This window comes from Capricornis sumatraensis, chromosome 5, assembly GCF_032405125.1.
Source record: "Capricornis sumatraensis isolate serow.1 chromosome 5, serow.2, whole genome shotgun sequence".
Taxonomy (NCBI): Eukaryota; Metazoa; Chordata; class Mammalia; order Artiodactyla; family Bovidae; genus Capricornis; species Capricornis sumatraensis.
The window spans coordinates 53,240,145-53,258,580 of NC_091073.1; the positions used below are offsets into that span (position 1 = coordinate 53,240,145).

The following is an 18,436-nucleotide window of genomic DNA, read 5'->3' on the forward strand; positions in this document are numbered from 1 at the left end:
AAAGGCCAGGATCGAAGACTGTTTAGAAAGAGTTCAGTCCTCAGCTTAGTTTACAATCACATTTTCACTGTATTCCTTGGCAAAACACTAAAAATTCATGACTGTCTAAATTCGAGGCCAGAAGAAAGAACCTGAAATTAAGTCAACAGAGCTTAAATAAAATAAAGGTTACCTTTGTTACGGATTGGTGCAACTTATATAGTGAGTTTACTACAGCCACATTTCTTCTCTGTCCTTCGGTAAGAGGTCCAATCACCTGACTTGCATCCCCCTGTGTGGAGAGCTGTAAGAATCCAACACAAAAAGACATTACCAAAACGACAGCTCATATTTAACTAGGGGGAAGTTTATGGTCCTCTGACAAAGCAAATGTTAACTGAAAATATTCAAGTCAAGCTCTGGACTTCAGGCATAGCCAGGAACCTCTGTAGAGATAACATGATGAGCCTAGAAGCCTAATTAGTCTCACACAGGAAGAACACCCTTCATCAGTCCTTCATAGCTGGTGGACTCCTCAGGCAAGTGTGACCCAAAAGTCCAGGATGTGCTGTTATTCTGATACATCAGCATAGTGTTTCTGAGGAACACCTTCTGCCAACCGTCTTTTTTTCTACTCAAAAACTCAGAAAAAAAAAACAACAAAACACAAAAACATCCCTCCAAAAAAAGAAAGGAGAGAGAGTGGGAGTATTAAAAATAAACCTACATCCTATTTGACATTTGACAGTCATAATAGTCTAATGAAATGAGAGATAAACAGAGAGCATTGCACTCTTTATTTTGTAGATTAAAAAGAAAGTTGTGTAGGATTATACTGTGTATGGATGATCAGTAGAAGTGGTATTGCTGCTGCTAAGTCGCTTCAGTCGTATCTGACTGTACGACCCCATAGACGGCAGCCCACCAGGCTGCCCCGTTCCTGGGGTTTTCCAGGCAAGAACACTGGAGTGGGTTGCCATTTCCTTCTACAGAGAGTCCCTTGGACTGCAAGGAGATCCAACCAGTCCACTCTGAAGGAGATCAGCCCTAGGATTTCTTTAGAAGGAATGATGCTAAAGCTGAAACTCCAGTACTTTGGCCACCTCATGCAAAGAGTTGGCTCATTGGGAAAGACTTTGATGTTGGGAGGGATTGGGAGCAGGAGGAGAAGGGGACGAACGAGGATGAGATGGCTGGATGGCATCACTGACTCGATGGATGTGAATCTGAGTGAACTCTGGGAGTTGGTGATGGACAGGGAGGCCTGGCGTGCTGTGATTCATGGGGTCGCAAAGAGTCAGACACGACTGAGCGACTGAACTGAACTGAATACATGCATATTAGGGAAAAGGACATGAAATTTTTATCGAATCAAATCTAAAACTATTATAGTCCCATTTAAGAAAAAAGCCCACATATAACCATTGTCATATTAATCAGATTTTAATCCAATCCTCTTTAACAATTATTAAAGGTCAATTAAACTTGATTATGAAAATAAAACATGAGGAAATAAGTATATAGGTGGATGCACATATCAAATATGAAAAACTGACCTTTTAGGAAACAGACAAAACTAAGAGCATCTTCCCTTTGTTAAAGTGAGACAAATAAAATATGAGTGAAAGAAATACTATTGTTCTTTCTATTCTCTTTGATACTCACACATACATTTTCAAAATTAAATTCAATTCCTACTTTTTCAATTCCTATTTATGGCAATAATATTTAATTTCAACATATAAAAACTCCAATTAGAATAAAGAGAATGATCCTTCATTAAAGTTTTAATCCATGATGATGATTTAAGTCAACATAAAGCTTTCTGACATTAGGTTAAATAATTTCAACTTATTTTGCCTTTCCTCATGGACAAATAGTTACCAAATTATAATCAAGTTGTTTTCTAAACAGTCATTTGTAAGTTGATGGGTTGAGAGAAAAAAAATGTCGTATTTTCCCTATAGAAACCATGTTAAAAACCAATGGTTAGACCTCAGATGAACTGACATGGTCCAGTTTAATCTATAGTGTGGTGAACTAATACTAGCAGAAGCTCTGAGCTCCCAGAAGAAGGCAGATGATGAGCTCCATGCTATGGCGAGGGTGAGGGAAGGCACCCAAAACCACTGTGGAGATTTCAGTGGCAGTGGTATTAATGGTTACAATAGACTCAGGGGGTTAGATGCTAAATATGTATTTGATTATAACAGGCATTTAAAATCTGTGAGTTCTAGCTCTACACTTTTAAAACTCCAATCTCTCTTCTCTTGAGATTTTCTCCAAATAATTTGGAAATACTAACAAAGAAATGGGAAAAGAATTTCTCTGATGTTATCCTATTTCCACTTATTATATGTATTCCGTATTTAATAAAGAGGCTCACTGCTAGAAATGGGTGGAGACCATTTCATTACTACTAAGACCTAATCATACTTATAGGGTTTAAAAATAGAGAGAGGCCCACTTTACACCTAAGAGGATGCTTTAACAAAAGAAAGACAGATAGTAACAAATGTTGGCCATGAAATTGGAAACTCGTATGTATTGATAGTGGGAATTTAAAATGAAACAGAGGCTCTGGAAAACAGCCTGGCCATTCCTCAAAGGTAAACAGAAGTGAAAACATGCCCAGCAATTCAACTCTTAGATATATATACACAGAGAAATAAAAAGTACATTCACACAAAAATGTGTACACAACTCTTCACAGAATCATTATCCCATAGCATAACAGTCTCAAAATGGAAACAACCCAAATGTCAACTAGAGATGGATAAATAAGATGTAGAATATCCATACAATGGGACATCCCTCAGCAAAAAATAAAAATTAGTCCAACTAAATATTAGTCCCTAGCTAAGTAGATCACCTGGGTTTCCCTCCAGCACCACTCCTGTCTAATCTTTTGGGGAAAAGTAATTTCAAACTTACAAAATGTTATAAAAATAAAAATAGTGTAAGGAACACACATTTATGCTTTACTCAGATTTACCTGTTGCTAACATTTTATCTCATTTGCTTTATTATCTGTAGTCTCTTTCCCCCTTTCATACACATATACACACATGTGTGAGCATAATTTTTTTCTGAATCATACACACATTATGGCCCTTTGTCTCTAAGAATTTTTATTTTCTAAGCATAGTAATATTCTACTATAAAAGCTCAGTTTGGTCATTAATTTCTTAAACTCACAATGATGCAATTCTTCTATCTGTAATCTGCCATGTTTTCAAGAAATTCTAGTTTCTTTTAGTGAGAAGTGGTATTAGAGACCAAGATCTGGGCCCTGGGTGAAGTTTGTTGCTACTTACTGCTGCAATAACTCTTAATTAATTCAATATTTACAAAAAATGATTATTTGAATACCCTGGACTCTTACTTAGGTTCTTGTCTTCTTCTTCATCAGGTTATAAGAACTATATAGTAAATTCCCATATACTGATAAACTAGACTTCATAATTAACATTCTACAATTTGTTTTATATCACATGTGTGCATGCTAAATTGTTTCAGTTGTGTCTGATTCTTGGCGACCCTATGGACATAGCCCACCAAGCTCCTTTGTCCATGGGATTCTCCAGGCAAGAATACTGGAGTGGATTGCTGTGCCCTTCTTCAGGGGATCTTCCAAACCCAAGAACTGAATCCACGTCTCAGGCATTGGCAGGTGAGTTCTTTACCACTTTCCTGGTGGCTCAGACAGTAAAAGCGTCTGCCTACAACTCAGGAGACCTGGATTTGATCCCTGGGTTGGGAAGATCCCCTGGAGAAGGAAATGGCAACCTACTTCAGTACTCTTGCCTTGAAAATCCCATGGACGGAGGAGCCTGGTAGGCTACAAATCCATGGGGTCGCAAAGAGTCAGACAGGACTGAGCGACTTCACTTTCACTTTTCTTTACCATTAGCGCCACCTGGGAAGTCCTTTATATCACTTACCTATCACCTATCCTCAACTCATTTTTTAGGCATCAGTACACTTCACCCCTAAATGCTTATTCATGCATATAATTAATTGGCATTCAATATTTACTTTCAGGTTTCTTTTTACTTTTAAGGAAAATTTTATATAATGTAATGTAGACAGAGTGTCATTAGTTTTAATAAATTGTTTTATTTGTGTAACACTAACCACATCATTCCAGGATGGTCTTTCATCCCAATTTCCACTCAACACCACTCTTCTGGTTTGGTAAGTCTTAACTTTTAAGCGGGGCTACATTCACAGACAATATGGAAGGATACCTTTAATGGGTTTCAAAGATATATTTCACATATCAGCCAGTCTTTTACCAGCTCCTGCTATCCCCTGTGTGTTCTTCTTGGTGAAAATTTTTATTTTTACTAACACATATTATTTTCAAAACCACTAAAAGTAATGAACAACTTTTTTCTAACATTTTATTATGAACACTTAAAGACTTGCACAATGAACACCAATATACTAATTAGATTCTATAATAGCATTTTATAAACTTGCTTATCTTTTTCATGTCTCTATCCATTTTATATATTTGATGCATCTCAAAACAACTTATAGGCATCATTATATTTGTTACCAATGACCTCATCTCACTGATCAGTTTTGTCTATTCTATATCTTTACACAAAGATTTTGTGTATACAAGTATAAAGCTTCTTTCAGCATAGTATTACTGGTTTTCATCCATTTTTGTTCCTATCTATGGCTATGTGCTATTCCACTATATGAATTTATCTGATTTTATTTTACCCATTCTCTTACTGTTTCTAAAATGTTTGCAATAAAATGAACACTAGACTTAGGAAGGTGGCTCACTGGTAAAGAATCCCCCTGCAATGTGGGAGACGCGAGGTCAGGTTTGACCCCTGAGTCAGGAAGATCCTCTGGAGAAGGAAATGGCAAGAATACTGCGGTATTCTTGAGATCCATGGACAGAGATCCCATGGACAGAGGAGGGACAGAGGAGCCTGGTGGGCTACAGTCCATGGGGCTGCAGAGTTGGACATGAGTTAGCAGCTACATAACAACAACCGACTTAAGGCATCTAGATGTTATTTCCACCACTTGCTAGTTCAATATATGGCTTCAATTCTTCATTGTAACATGAAACTAACAGTCTAGTCAACACCAAAGTATGCTCTGTAAACTGTAAAGTGTCTTAGCAACGTAAGGCATTACCATTTTTATCTCCAGATAATTCCGTCTTGCTCTCATTTCCTTTTCACCTCTCCTTTGCTTAGTCTTTTTCCTCCACAATCTACTCCTCCAAGCTCTACCTATCTCAGTACTGGCACGGGACCACAGGCACACAGTAGGACTGAGGAATGAGAACCAAAAGCCAATGAAACTGTTTGGAGGTACAGACTGAATAATATTCTGGCTTCTTTTTGGTTGTGGTAACAAAGTATCTTGTACAAAGTAGGCATTCTCTATTTCAGAAGCCTCCACTCATCTTAAGCCTTTTTAACTTTCATTGTTTCAAACTACTTCCTTCAGGTGATCTCCTTAAAACTCACTTTTCAGGAGTTCACATAGATGCTCAGCAGGTAGCAGATGCTTCTTAGGTACCTGTTGAACAACCGAAGGGTCAGAGTAATGGTTTCTCATTGTTGCTTTTTCAAAGTCCACCTTATTTGAGGTGAATAAAATCATATGGAGGTGCAAAAACAACATTTTGGCTGTGAAGCATTAGGAATTAGGGAATTAGAAAGGTAAACACAGTAAAAGAGTCAATATTCTAAACTATGAGAAGTGTACATACCAGCACTGGTACACTATTCAAAGTTACACTATTTAACACAACCTGGAATGATGCAAGAAAGCAAAAGAGCAGCATCTGGGTTTTAAAAATCACATACACACACATGGAAAGAAAGGGAATTCAAAGGCTGAAGGAATTCTTCATAAATAAAATGATTCCTATGTGCTAATGATAAGATTATTTCTTGTTGACTATCTGAAGAAAATATTTTTCAGAAATTCTGTAATATGCTCACTAGGAACTTTGTGTGAATTCAATGTGTGAGAAACAACTGAGATGCAAGTGTTGAAACAATGATAAGTTATGTTAACATGAAGAATATTTTTATATAATTTTTAACTTGTGGACGAAATGATCCCAAGACACCCCTGTGATCACAGTTGAGGGCTGTAAGTAAAAGAAAGAAAACTGGCAATTCAAGAGATGAGTTGGATGAGGGCTTTAAATTTCGTTCAGATAATGTACTCTTTGGGGAATTATAACGTTGGTGACTTAGAAGAATGTCTAAAAATAACAAGACAATATATTACAGATTAGTTATGAATTTCATACAGCTAAGTTACGTTCCAGATGTTCTACTGTTCTAGTGTTCTTTTCATCTGTAATTTCTATTACTGCTAAGGATATGTCAAGGGTTCAGGATAACTTTCTTTTTAAATGTGGATTTGGTCATAATAATTTTAAATATTTCTTTGCAATCACATGTAAAACAAATGAGGAAAATATGTATTAGAATTTCACAGACTTAGAACAATAAAAAATGTATACTAATCTACAATCCTTCTGAGTGAAAAAAAAAAGTCAAGACATTTTTATATTAAATCAGATATTTTTAACAAAAACTTGAAACAAGTTCTGATGAACCTTCAATTATAGTTACATCTACACTAGTTTTTCTGAAAGTGGTGAATGTACTTGGATTACAATTGCCAAATTTAATATTTAATGTGAAATTTATATTAAAACAAATTCTAAAATTCTCTTGAATTTGCTTTTTATCCAATTTTGTAGTTCACAGCACAAAAAATTTTTTTAAATTACACACAAAAAGATAAATATCATATGCTATTGCTTATGTGGAATCCATAAAAAGGGTACAAATGAATTTAGCCACAAAACAGAAATACAGTCACAGAGGCAGAAAACAAACTTATAGTTACCAGGAAGAAAATGGAGAAGGGATACAGTGGGAGACTGGGATCGACACAGAAACACTGCTACATGTAAATTAGATAACTAATAAACAGCTACTGTATAGCAAAAGGAGCTCTGCTTGATGTTCTGTAACGAACTGTAAGGAAAAGAATCTTAAAAGAGTGAATATAGGTATATAAGCAAAACGGATTCACTTTGCTGTACGCCTGAAACAAACACAAAAACTATACCTAATAAAAATAATTCTAAAAAAATGAAAAAAAAAACTCACAAAAGGCAAAGTATTATTACTACTGTTATTTTTAACAAAAATAATGGAGTGTATAAAGGGCAAATATCTAGCTCTCAGATTGTCACTCCTCACTCCCACACAGAGAAGACATCACCAATTAACTGTGGTCCTGTTACGGCCTCGTAACACCATGTTCCAGCCAGTCACTATAGATCTCTTAGACATAGGAGATGAAATCTATCTGTAATCCCTGAGTGACGTCATATCAGTTTTTCTGGACATATGGAACAGTGAGTCTAAGTGTATCCTATGGTTCATCTAAACACTTTTGAGGTCAAGAGATGCTGATGAGCAATATATTCCAAGAGTCTCAAAACTGCTGTGCCCCTTCATAGTCCACTATTAGAAATGCATCCTAAGAAAATAATAAAGCTATACGCAAAAGGATGATGTTATTTATAAAACAGAGAAACTAGAAAGCCCTACATGTCTAAGAACAAGATAATAGCTGGGTATATCAGGCAATTCACAAGCTGGAAAAAATAACAATGGAAGATGCTTACATTATAGTGTTAACTGTATAAAACAAACAAAAAGATTTGTCTGTGTAGCAATTTGCTCTCACAAACACACACAAAAAAAACTGGAGAGAAATAAAGCAAAAATGTTAAACAGTAGTATGAGGGATTATATAATGTGTAAGGTTACCATATACTAGTAAAAGGCACTATGGAATTTCATAGAGTATCTAAAAGTTTAATTTACAGAACGCACTTCAAAATTGTCACACAATTTCCACCACTGTAAAAACAAAAGATGTACAATTCCATTCCTGAAAGATTTAATATAATATGAGAAAATAAACTGCTTTGGTTACTGCTTACTTCCCCAGAAGGATTTTGGGAAAGATAATCTCATTTGATCTACTTATCTGTGACGCAGATTAAAATAGCTAATTTTTATTTATATTTACTTATCAAATGCTTTCATTATAATTACCTGGTTTAGAGTAAAGAAGAATCATAATTAAATATCACTAAGCTTATTATAACATGCCAATTATCTGATTAAAAATCTATACACAGATGCACATTCACAATTAAATTATCTAACATCCCTAATACTACATAGTTTGTAATATATTAGAAATTGTATTGTATTTGAAATTCAGAGATAGGACATGTTTCTGCAATGTATACAGCAAAGGACAAACCCATAGGTTTACACAGCAATTCTTCATTTTCCTGCCATGTCAACCTAACTGAACTTGTTTGACAAATAAAATTAATTTTCTTAGGTGTTGAAACTATCAGAAAATATTTTCATGAAAATCTTGCTACACTGTCCGTCAACACTTTCTGGTTTCATAAATAAGATGGGACCATATACCTTAAGAAGGCAAATTCTACTTTCCCTTTCTGTGTGTTCACTAGTGACTGGTAGTTTTGTGCTATTACACATCTTTGTTTTAAAAGTGATTCTATCAGATCTTCACAGTGTCTATATGGCTGCTTGTCTCTTCACTCATTAAACAGCTTTAGGCTATTACATATTTTGAGATTTTGTGTTTCTTTTTCCTTTTAAATTTTGATGATTTTACAAATCCTTCTCTTACTCTTAAGAAGTAAGTTTCCTCTTTTTGATCCTCTCTCCCCTCTTCTTGGTTTGAGTGAGTGAGTGAAGTCGCTCAGTCGTGTCTGACTCTTTGCAATCCCATGGACTGTAACCCACCAAGCTTCTCCATCCATGGGATTCTCCAGGCAAGAATACTGGATTGGGTTGCCATTTCCTTCTCCAGGGGATCTGCCCAACCCAGGGATCGAACCCAGGTCTCCCGCATTGCGGGCAGAAGCTTTAACCTCTGAGCCAAACTTGCTTTAAATTGGGAAGCAAGAGGACAGGCTACATGCAAACTGGGAGACCTCTCCATGAAGTAAGTTTATACTTTAGTGCATGAACACTGTGACATCAATTCTAGAAGTTCAGAGGATGGTTTTAGTTCTTTCCTGGTTCTTATATTTCAGACTACTGAATTTCTCAAATATTTGACTACTTCATTAAAAAAAAACCACTTGTTACTACACATCTGTTTAGCGAAAAATAAAGCCAAGTCCATTCAACTACAGAATAGACTCAATGGTAATGTTACATCGTGATATCAGACTAGAACGTCACACAGATCTGACAGTAAAGAAATGACAACTTGAGATGGGTTCCCTTTTGGACAGTTAACATAAAACTAAAAGCTGGGAGTCAAATCTTGTTTATAGATGAGTAAAACCAGCACACAGGAATCAACCACAGCTTTGTAATTCAAAGCTGCATTGCTCAGACACCCTGGATTACTTTAAGACCCTGTCACCACTCCACCTTTCTCATCAACCTCCTCTAGATCTGCTCCCATGCTCCTGTCCTTTAAGTCAAAACCTCCACCCAGCACATGGGATTTGGTAACCACAGCGGGTCGGGAAGACAAACACAATTTGCTAGGAATGGATCACTTGAAACTTTTATTTTATTTTTCTTCAAAGAACCTTATGCTTTTGAACAACAGATGGAGTTTCCACCTACCCATGCCCAATCACTGGCTCCTAAAGCACTGGCTTTGTTAATTAAATTTAGAGTTATAAGTCTTTATATTTTTAATTCTTTGAAGAAGAGAAAATGGTTTACTGTCAGTTATACTGAGCTTTTTTCATTTTCCAATAATAAATACTAATTTATTAATTGACAGAAAACCTCTTTGAATATATAAAGTATAGAGAATAAAATCTCTTTGATTTACGGTAGTTTAGGTTTAGTACAAACTGAAATTCAAACCACAGAATTTCTAATAAAATTTATTGCCCTTAGAGATATAGAAAAACTAAAATTTCAGCATCCAACTATTAAGACCTAAGCTAGTCAATATGATTTTTAAAAATAATTAGTTGTTTATTTATTTGTATATTATAGACTACTACTTTCACAGTTTTTGAGAGATAAAGTCTAAAGTGATTAAACCTATAATGTTATATGCATTATTAATTTTCATAGCAAGAAGTTCTTTATAAGGTCTACAGATAACTTTCAATTTAACCAGTCTTAATAGTAAAAAAACTGTATTACTGAGCTCCAAGCTAATGAGGCTCTCTCTGATTATTAATCTTAATAGCAGTGTTTATAATGTCAAACCAGAAAAAAAAAAGTTTAATTACCTGACTGAGGTAATTACATTTACTGTGATCAATGATACAGTTAGAATTCATCTTACTATGAACTTTCATATGACTTTTTGCTTTTTATTCTGTTTACTTTTCAGCATTTTACTGAACTGGTACTTGTCTTTATATCCATTTTTTCCATCAATTATCTCTGAAGATACACATTCTATTTTTTCAGTGGACATAATTAAGCTGTTAAAATTCATGCTCAACTTAGGTCAAAGTATCTACAGTTTTATAGTCCTCCCGAATAACACAAGCATTTTAGAATGCTTTCAAACTCATTATCTCTTCATCACTATAAACTTTAACGTGAATTTGTATTTTAGGGGTTTTGTTTCCATGTCCCGAATTAATCACTATTGTTTCTCATTTTATGCAACTAGGGCTTAGATTTACCCATATAATTACCAAGTGTGCTTACTATTCCTCTTGCATTTCAAACCTTCCTTTAGAGTTAGATTTCCTCCTTCAGTGTTCAACCATCACAGGGCTTCCCTCTCACTCAGAGGGAAAATAAACAACAGAACTACTGTATGATTCAGCAATCTGAAGAAAATACAATCACTATCTGGAAAAGACATATGCACCAGTGTTCACTGCAGCATTACTTACACTAGCCAAGACATGGAAACCACGTAAGGGTCCATGGACAAATGAATGGATAAAGGAAATGTGGTGCGTACGTATAATGCAATATCATTCAACCACAAAAAAAGGAGGAAACCCTAACATGTATGACAACATGGATGGACTTTGAGGGCATTATGCTAAGGAAAATAAGTCAGAGAGAGGAGAAAAACAAATACCGCATGATTTCACTTATATGTAGAATCCAAAAAACAAAATAAACCAAATTCACAGATACAAAGAACAGATTGGTGGTTGCTAGAGATTAGGTGTAAGGGATGTGGTAAATGGGTAAAGACTATCAAAACGTAAAAACTTCCAGTTATAAGATAAGTAAGTCTAGGGATATAATGTATACTAGGGGGACTACAGCTAACAAAACTGGGTTGTATTAGTTCCGTTTAGTCCCTCAGTCCTGTCCAACTCTTTGCAACCCCATGGACTGGAGCACACCAGCCTTCCCTGTGCATCACCAACTCCCAGAGTTTACTCAGACTCAAATCCACTGAGTCAGCGATGCCATCCAAACATCTCATCCTGTCGTCCCCTACTCCTCCCACCTTCAGTCTTTCCCATCATCAGGGTCTTTGCAAATGAGTCAGTCCTTTGCACCAGGTGGCCAAATTATTGGAGTTTTAGCTTCAGCATCAGTCCTTCCGATGAACACCCAGGACTGATTTCCTTTAGGAAGGACTGGTTGCATCTCCTTGCAGTCCAAGGGACTCTCAAGAGTCTTTTCACACACCACAGTTCAAAAGCATCAATTCTTTGGCGCTCAGCTTTCTTTATAGTCCAACTCTCACATCCATACATGACTACTGGAAAAGCCATAGCTTTCACTAGATGGACCTTGGTTGGCAAAGTAATGTCTCTGCTTTTGAATATGCTATCTAGGTTGGTCATAGCTTTTCTTCCAAGGAGCAAGCGTCTTTTAACTTCATGGCTGCAGTCACCATCTGCAGTGATTATGGAGCCCCCCAAAATAAAGTCTCTCACTGTTTCCACTGCTTCCCCACCTATTTCCCATGAAGTGATGGGACCAGATGCCATGATCTTCGTTTTCTGAATGTTGAGTTTTAAGCCAACTCTTTCACTTTCATCAAGAGGCTCTTTAGTTCTTCGCTTTCTGCCATAAGGGTGGTGTCATCTGCATATCTGAGGTTATTGATATTTCTCCCAGCAGTCTTATTTCCAGCTTGTGTTCATCCAGTCCAGCATTTCGCATGATGTACTCTGTATAAAAGTTAAACAAGCAGGGTGACAATATACAGCCTTGACGTACTCCTTTTCCTCTTTGGAACCAGTCTGTTGTTCCATGTCCAGTTCTACCTGTTGCTTCCTGACCTACAAACAGATTTCTCAGGAGGCAGGTCAGGTGGTCTGGTATTCCCATCTCTTTCAGAATTTTCCACAGTTTGTTGTGATCCACACAGTCAAAGGCTTTGGCATATCAATAAAACAGAAGTAGATGTTTTCCTGGAACTATTGCTTTTTCGATGATCCAGTGGATGCTGGCAATTTGATCTCTGATTCCTCTGGCTCTTCTAAATCCAGCTTGAACATCTGGAAGTTCACAGCTCACATACTACTGAAGCCTGGCTTGGAGAATTTTGAGCATTACCTTGCTACTGTGTGAGATGAGTGCAACTGTGTGGTAGTTCAAGCATTCTTTGGCATTGCCTTTCTTTGGGATTGGAATGAAAACTGACCTTTTCCAGTCCTGTGGCCACTGCTGAGTTTTCCAGATTTGCTGGCATACTGGGTGCAGCACTTTCAGAGCATCATCTTTCAGGATCTGAAACAGCTCAACTGGAATTCCATCACCTCCACTAGCTTTGTTCGTAGTGATGTTTCCTAAGGACCACTTGACTTTGCATTCCAGGATGTCTGGCTCTAGGTGAGTGATCACACCATCATGATTATCTGAGTCATGAAGATCTTTTTTGTATAGTTCTTCTGTGTATTCTTGCCACCTTTTCTTAATACCTTCTGCTTCTGTTAGGTCCATACCATTTCTGTCCTTTATTGAGCCCATCTTTGCATGAAATGTTCTCTTGGTATCTCTAACTTTCTTGAAGAGATCTCTAGTCGTTCCCATTCTGTTGTTTTCCTCTATTTCTTTGCACTGATTGCTGAGGAAGGCTTTCTATCTCTCCTTGCTATTCGTTGGAACTCTGCATTCAAATGGGTATATCTTTCCTTTTCTCCTTTGCCTTTAGCTTCTCTTCTTTTCTCAGCTATTTGTAAGGTCTCCTCAGACAATCACTTTGCCTTTTTGTATTTCTTTTTCTTGGGGATGTTCTTGATCACTACCTCCTGTACAATGTTGTGAACCTCTGTCCATAGTTCTTCAGGCACTCTATCTATGAGATCTAATCCCTTGAATCTATTTGTCACTTCCACTGTATAATCATAAGGGATTTGATTTAGGTCATACCTGAATGTGGTGAGTTTTTTGTTGCTAAACGAGTAAATCTTGAAAGTTCCTATCACAAGAAAAAAAAATACGTTCTGCTCCTTAAAATAACATAATGTTACATGTCAATTATATCCCAATATATATATACATGGTACCTTAAAAATGCAATACACATTACTAGGATTCAAGTAGGGACATTAGGCAATTGGTGATTAAAAAAGAAAAGTTAACAAGCTTTCTCTTTCTTGCCAAGTTCCCACTCTCACTTTGTGACGGATGGCGTAACTGGCCCAGTCCTTCATCTCTTTCTGCATGCACACCCTGTGCTGTCTGAATCTGCACCTTGGCTGGGTTGCTTTGGTGAGCCAGACTTCTGGGGCTCCTTTCTTGTGCCTCTGCCTTCACCATGAGATCAAGCTCAGAAAAGCCTGCTGCAGGATCAGAGATGTGAAGAACAGAGGATGGACTATGGTTAAAGCCAGCCTGATCAGCAGCCAGCCTGCTCTGGAGTAAACCCAGCCCAAACTGGCAAAGCCATCTAGCTGCCCCTCATTGGTCCCAGGACGTATGAGCAGTAAATGCTTCCTGCATTCCACTCAGATTTTGTGGCTATCTATCATACAGCATTTTTGTGGCAACAGATAATGCAGACTTTCAGACTTTAAGTGACAACCAAGTTGCTTACTTTCTCCTGAAAATATTTCCTAATTACAATAACCATTACTTGATATTTGTCTCTGTCTTCACCATGGCTGACTAAATCTTAGACAACCTGACCATTTACTACTGATCTGCCACAGTCCCAGAAAATCAAGGTCTTATAAGTCTGGGAAGCAGGTCAGAAAGCTACCTTAAAGAAAAGAAGTCCAACGTAAGAACAGAGGGAGAAAAAAGCAGAAAGCTGTCTAAAGAATCAAATGAGTAAGAAGCCCAAAGGGATCAGTGTATTTGTATCACAGCTAAACTGTATTTGGTCCAAGAGAATCTACTGGTATGTTTCCTGTTGGCACATAATATGAAAACTCTTTCAACCAAGTGATTTTCTATTTTAAAAAATCTTTTACTTGAATGTTAATAACATAGGTTACTACCATATGAAGGCTATATGGAGCAGTACCCAGGTATGTCATCCTTTTAAAATTAAAATAGTCAAACTCCTATGCTTCTGTATCATGTAGGCTTTCTTTCATTATAAGAATGTCAAGTCTCCAAAAAAGTTATTAACTATACAAAGAATAAAGCATATATTTATAAAGCTTTTAAAAAACCCTACTGCCATCTAGGGCTACTGACCTCATCATACACAACTACTGACCTGCACTGAAGTTGAAACCTCCCCTTAAATGTCATTCCTATTACTGTTTCAAATGGTCTGCAACTTAATTAAATGCCAATCTACTTTTTTACACTTTATAACATTTGACATTTACACTAAGATTCTACATGTCATTTTTGAAAACCATCAGATAATAGTTATTATTGGAAAATGCCCTAACAATTTACCTTTTAAAAAGAATGTTTGCCTCTAATTTTGTTATCACAATAGCTTGTAAGTCTATGAATTATCAAGGTGCCATAAAAATTCCTTGTATACTAATATTCTAATTTCCTTTAAATATATCATTGATTCAAACTTGTAATAGCAAGGTCTAGTGACATTTTCTACTAATGGTCACACTTCAGACCTATATAAATTACCACTATATTACCATTAAATGATCAATTTGTTGAACTCAATCATAAGATATTATAATATAAACATCTACAGGTGTGTGTATATTTGGAACATAAAATTCTACTTAGCTTAATAAATTAATTATAACTTCACAACTGCTGTCAAGACAAATAAGAATTTTTAAATGAAGATAATCTAAAACACTGATCTCATTTTCATAAAAGAGCACCTTAAAGGCTGATATTCACAGGACATATACTAAATCAAATATATGTGAAAGGAACTAAACCCCATGACCTATAACTCACATATGAGAATTCAAGGCTAAATCCCTGTTATTTCTAAATTAAATAACTACATTATCTAAATATCTGCTATAGTCTAAATGCTTGTAATTCCCCACCCATATGTTAAAGGGCTTCCCAGGTAGTACAGCAATAAAGAATCCACCTGTCAATACTGGAGACGTGGGTTTGATCCCTGGGTCAGGAAGATCCCTAGAGTAGGAAATGGCAAGCCACTCCAGTATTCTCGCCTGGGCAATTCCATGGACAGAGGACCTTGGTGGGCTAAAGTCCGCCCAAGGTGTGTCACAAAGCATCACGGCTGACTGACTAAGCACCCAAGCAATTCATATGTTGAAACCTAATGCCCAAGGTGGTGATATTTATCAGGAGGTGGAGTCTTTGAGGACTTCTGTGGTGGCTCAGATGGTAAAGCGTCTGCCTACAATGCAGGAGACACGGGTTAGATCCCTGGGTTGGGAAGATGCTCTGGAGAAGGAAATGGCAACCCACTCCAGTACTCTTGCCTGGAAAATCCCATGGACTGGTAGGCTACAGTCCATGGGGTCACAGAGTCGGACACGACTGAGCAACTTTGAGAAATACTAGGACTTGAAGGCAGAGCACTCATGAATGGGATTAGTGACCTTATAAAAGAGGCTTCAGAAAGCCACCTTTGCCCTTTCCACCCTGTGAGCTTACAGAAAAAAAGATAGGCATCTATGAATCAGGAAGGGGCTCTCATCAAATACCAAATCTGCTGGTGCCTTGATCTTGCACCTGCCAGCCTCCAAAACTGTGAGAAATAAACTGCTGTTGTCTATAAGTCACCCAGTTTATGGCATTTTGTTATAGCAGGCCAAAAGGTCTAAGACACTATCCATTAAGAATGAAGAAATAAACTATGATACATAAGCATACTATGCATGTATTGGTTTGGCCAAAAGGTCCATTCAGGGTTTTTTCACACGATGTAACAAACAAACATTGGGAAAAACCAAAATGAACATTTTGGCCAACTCAATGTTAAAACAGTAGATACAGATCTCTGTGTTATATTGCAAAGTGAATAAGTAAATCACAAAATAATACTTGAGTAAAAAAGAAAGATATATTTGTGTTGTGGTACAAGAGAGTTTTAGCTCAGTCTAGACTCAAACGTGAGTCTGATGCTAGTTTCAAGACTTGCTAGCTGGCACTGTGTTTTTAGCAGTCTATAGTGGGCAGGCTACAAAGCTTTCTCAGCCTCAATTTCCACATTTTGCTGTGGCAGATTCTTTCATTTCAAGGGTTGTTGTAAAAAATAAATGGTACAATCCAAGACACTGTAGATGTTTAATAATGGCAGTTATTTTTATGGCCCTACTGTAACTGTAAAAAATGAATTCTCTGGTACCATTTAAGAGTCAGAAAATAGGATGTAAGAAATTGTCCCTATAGAACTTTAGGTTCTTATAACACACAACTCTGGTGATTAGTAAAAAAGAAGGCTTACACATGTGTATAAGCAAATACATGTACTATGCATAAAATCCATACATGATATATTCTATTATATCCTAAAACATTCAAATGATAAGGTTGAAAAGAAACAACAAATAGCTTTTTTAGGCTTATGGAAGAATATATCCAAATACACATAGTAAGTTTAGAAAACCATAATGATAGTCCACAGAAAGGACCAACTTGAGAAATCATTTTATGATTCTTTCTCCTGTTGTGAATTAAGGCTATGGTTAAGTATACTAAAATGTTCTGATAGCCAAGAAACTTCCACAACTAACCTTTAGGAAAATAAACATAGGATCCTGGAAAGCTGCTCATTTTACATTTCAAGTTTTGTATTTTCAAGTCACCCTTTTTGGAAACACACTGTCATTAAAATTCTAGCTTTCCTTTATCTATCTCACTACTCAACCATTAATGATCTAATTTTTGTCTCTTTCAACCTTGCGGACTTGAGGCCTAAATATCTCATCCGTAAAAAGAATTCTCCCTTTACAGACTTAGTTATACTAAATTTCAAGTTAACATTTCCACTTATAGATATTCTACTTTAAAATCTGTTTCAATTTTTCTCCCACTAAAGATTTAATACTTGTCTATTTTCCATTAAATGTTTTCAGCAAAATAATTATAAAGAGAAATATGGCAAGATCAAAGAATAAAACCTGTCAAATTTAAAAACACAGAGGACACAGGCCATGCAATACAGATTATCAGTATAGTGAGCACAGCAGCTCAGTGTGGACAGGACAGTGGGAAGGATGGCTTGTGTTTAAGAACATACACTTGGTTAAGATGACTTTCTTTTGTTTTACTGAGGGTGGAAACAATGCAAAGGACGTATGCAAGTTCACGGATAGGGTGAGTGGTTGAGAAAAATAAATTACTTAACTGAAATGCTGGGCTGGATGAAGCACAAGCTGGAAATAAGATTGCTGGGAGAAATATTAATAACCTCAAATATGCAGATGACACCACACTTATGGCAGAAAGTGAAGAAGAACTAAAGAGCCTCTTGAGGCAGTGAAAAAGCTGGCTTAAAACTCAACATTCAGAAAATGAAGATCATGGCATCTGGTCCCATCACTTCATGGCAAATAGGTGGGGAAACAGTGGTAACAGTGAAGAGATTTTATTTTGGGGGGACTCCAAAATCACTGCAGATGGTGACTGCAGCCATGAAATTAAAAGATGCTTGCTCCTTGGAAGAAAAGCTATGACCAACCTAGATAGCATATTCAAAAGCAGAGACATTACTTTGCCAACCAAGGTCCATCTAGTGAAAGCTATGGTTTTTCCAGTAGTCATGTATGGATGTGAGAGTTGGACTATAAAGAAAGCTGAGTGCCAAAGAATTGATGCTTTTGAACTGTGGTATTGGAGAAGACTCTTGAGAGTCCCTTGAACAGCAAGGAGATCCAATCAGTCCATCCTAAAGGAAATCAGTCTTGGGTGCTCACTGGAAGGACTGATGCTGAAGCTGAAACTCCAATAATTTGGCCACCTGATGTGAAGAACTGACTCATTTGAAAAGACCCTGACACTGAGAATGATTGAAGGTGGGAGCAGAAGGGGATGACAGAGGATGAGATGGTTGGATGACA

General features: G+C 36.8%; 1 protein-coding gene across 8 annotated transcripts in view; it reads right to left on the reverse strand.

Annotated features, from left to right (window-relative positions):
• The window catches only part of COG5 (component of oligomeric golgi complex 5), a 275,606-nt gene that overhangs the window by 40,650 nt on the left and 216,520 nt on the right, over positions 1-18,436 (reverse strand). For 7 of the 8 annotated variants that reach the window (XM_068973076.1, XM_068973075.1, XM_068973071.1 and 4 more), the window contains one exon: positions 173-283. The exons of the other annotated variant lie outside the window; for it this stretch is intronic. In XM_068973076.1, the coding sequence (XP_068829177.1) occupies positions 173-283 (111 nt within the window). The remainder of the gene's footprint in view (positions 1-172; positions 284-18,436) is intronic. 8 annotated transcript variants of the gene reach the window in all.